At 45.0% G+C, this 2,079-nt stretch overlaps 1 protein-coding gene across 1 annotated transcript in view; it reads right to left on the bottom strand.

Annotated features, from left to right (window-relative positions):
• LOC103603200 (death-inducer obliterator 1-like) overlaps positions 1-2,048 on the bottom strand; it is a 25,895-nt gene extending 23,847 nt beyond the window's left edge. The window contains 2 exon segments of the mRNA XM_008587694.1: positions 989-1,359; positions 2,018-2,048. Of these exon segments, the coding sequence (XP_008585916.1) occupies positions 989-1,359; positions 2,018-2,048 (402 nt within the window).
• Between the last annotated feature and the right edge of the window lie 31 nt (positions 2,049-2,079).

Here is a 2,079-nt window from a genome sequence, read left to right as displayed (position 1 = left end):
CAAGCTCGCTGTTTTTAATGAAGATATACCAACAGTATTTTTAATATGAATAAAATTTTATATAGGCTTAAGTCAAATACATTGACAATAAAGACATGAAATAGATAATTTTCCTATTAATTTTCTTAATGATTGTGACATTTAGTCACTCTTAATACTTTCATGGCACATTTATTTAAATGGCTCAGTCCTTGCACTTCCACCTTGCAGCTAACACAGTGCAAGAGTGTTCATAAGGTGGAGATACTTCAAGGCACAGCAACCTCAAGGCTTCCTGGTCAGTTGGCCTCTGTTAGAGGACAAGCTGCCAGGGTAGGGGTGGGCCAGGGACTCAGGAAGGCACAGAGGGAAACATGCTCTGAGTCACGCCCCCTCGAGGGCACTGGAATGGAGATTATGACAGTACATGACATCTCTCCTCACAGCAGAAGCTAACATATGTGGGAAAAATGATAAACAATCACAACCCCAGAGGGACATAAAAACCAGGTGGGAAGGAGAGTCAAGTAAAGAGCCGCAAGACGGAGAAATGATACATTGAGCACAGGAACTAGTGAGGGTCGGACTGATGCAGGCGCCACCACCACTCAGGGTTTCCTACACTGAGTTGGCAGAAGAACCACAAGGCAGCTTGAGATGGTGTGTGTGGGGGTCCGGACAGGGGGGCACATGCACCTAAGCAATTGAAAAACAATGCTGCTGATACACATAAAATATGTAAGTAACATCAAGAACATGGAAATAAAAGTGAATTAAGAATTAAGTCCACAACAGCTGATGAGGTAGGTACAGATGCTTCTCCAGGTGGTGTGGGCAGCAGACGGGGGCAGAGCTCGGGAGGCCCCACCCCAGATGCAGCACCCGTCCTGGTAGAAATTAGCTTATTCCAAGACAGAAACTTTCCTAGCCTTGATACTTCTACCAATAGCAAGTGTGGAATCCACAAGGTCAACCCCTTAATGTTTACCTCAGTAGGCAAAATACTCACAGGCTGGCAAAGCTTGAGTTTTTTCTTGCCACTTGGATGTGCGGCTTTCTCAACTCTCCTCTTTATCTTTCAGTCTTCACTAGATTTTTGCTCCACTGTTCCTGGACTTTTAAACTCTGTCTCATCAGCATCTGCAGGTCTAAATTTAGTTTCCTGATGATCTGTGGTTTCTGCATTAGTCTCATCCTGCACTTGCAGAACGGTGCACTTTGGGCAGATATAATCTACCCTGTTCCTTGCCAAAAGCCTTCATCGAGCCTGAGAAGCGCCCCCGCAATCGCCACGAAACCGTTCTTCACATCGGTCACAGCCACTCATAAACCTGAAATCATAAAACAGTGATATTAGGAATGGGACATGAGGGTCAAACACTCACTTTTTGACAAATCAAGAAGTCCAATAGGTTTTAACATTCTATTGCTTAGAAAATGCAAATATACAGAAAAGTACAGAGAATAGAACAAAAAACACATATGTCCCTCTCTTGATTTTCCTAACATTCAACTAAATTTCTTTATCCTTTTTTGGCTGCAGTGAGCTATAGGCTTTCAAGGCATTGGACCCTAACTACTTCAGTAAACGTCTCCTCAAAACAGCAGTGATGCCTTTGTCCCACCAACAAGCCAACAGAGATTCCTAACACCAAAGTCTAGCGAAGACTCTGAGCTGCCCCCATGTCCACACTGGGGTTCAACCACAGTCTGCACCTGGCCCTCTGCTGTCTCCCAAGGAACAGTCTAGGGGAGCACTCTCTGACAGATTCCTGAGACCATGTGTGGTCTACTGGCAGCCACTGGCTGCACATGGCTGGGTGGGGGCAGGGGCTTCTGACCTCCTCCCATGCTCATCACTTTGATTGTAAACAGCCACATGTCTGGTGGCTACCACAGGGGAGGGGTGGCTCTAGGCAGGCCTTTCATTCCCTTTTTGATAATGATGTGTTCGTCTTTTTTGAGTGAACAAATTATTCATCCAGCCTAGCTTTGTAACATTTAGAATCAAAACAAATATGAACACTATTTTCATCACCCGGATTTCTTTTAAAGCTGGGGTAGCCCATCCCTGTCCTCCCATGACCTACCTGTTGTTAC

The sequence above is a fragment of the Galeopterus variegatus genome, unplaced genomic scaffold (assembly GCF_000696425.1).
Source record: "Galeopterus variegatus unplaced genomic scaffold, G_variegatus-3.0.2 Scaffold4499, whole genome shotgun sequence".
Classification (NCBI taxonomy): domain Eukaryota; kingdom Metazoa; phylum Chordata; class Mammalia; order Dermoptera; family Cynocephalidae; genus Galeopterus; species Galeopterus variegatus.
Note: the sequence above shows the minus strand (reverse complement) of the source record. Positions and strands in the feature narration are given on the sequence as shown.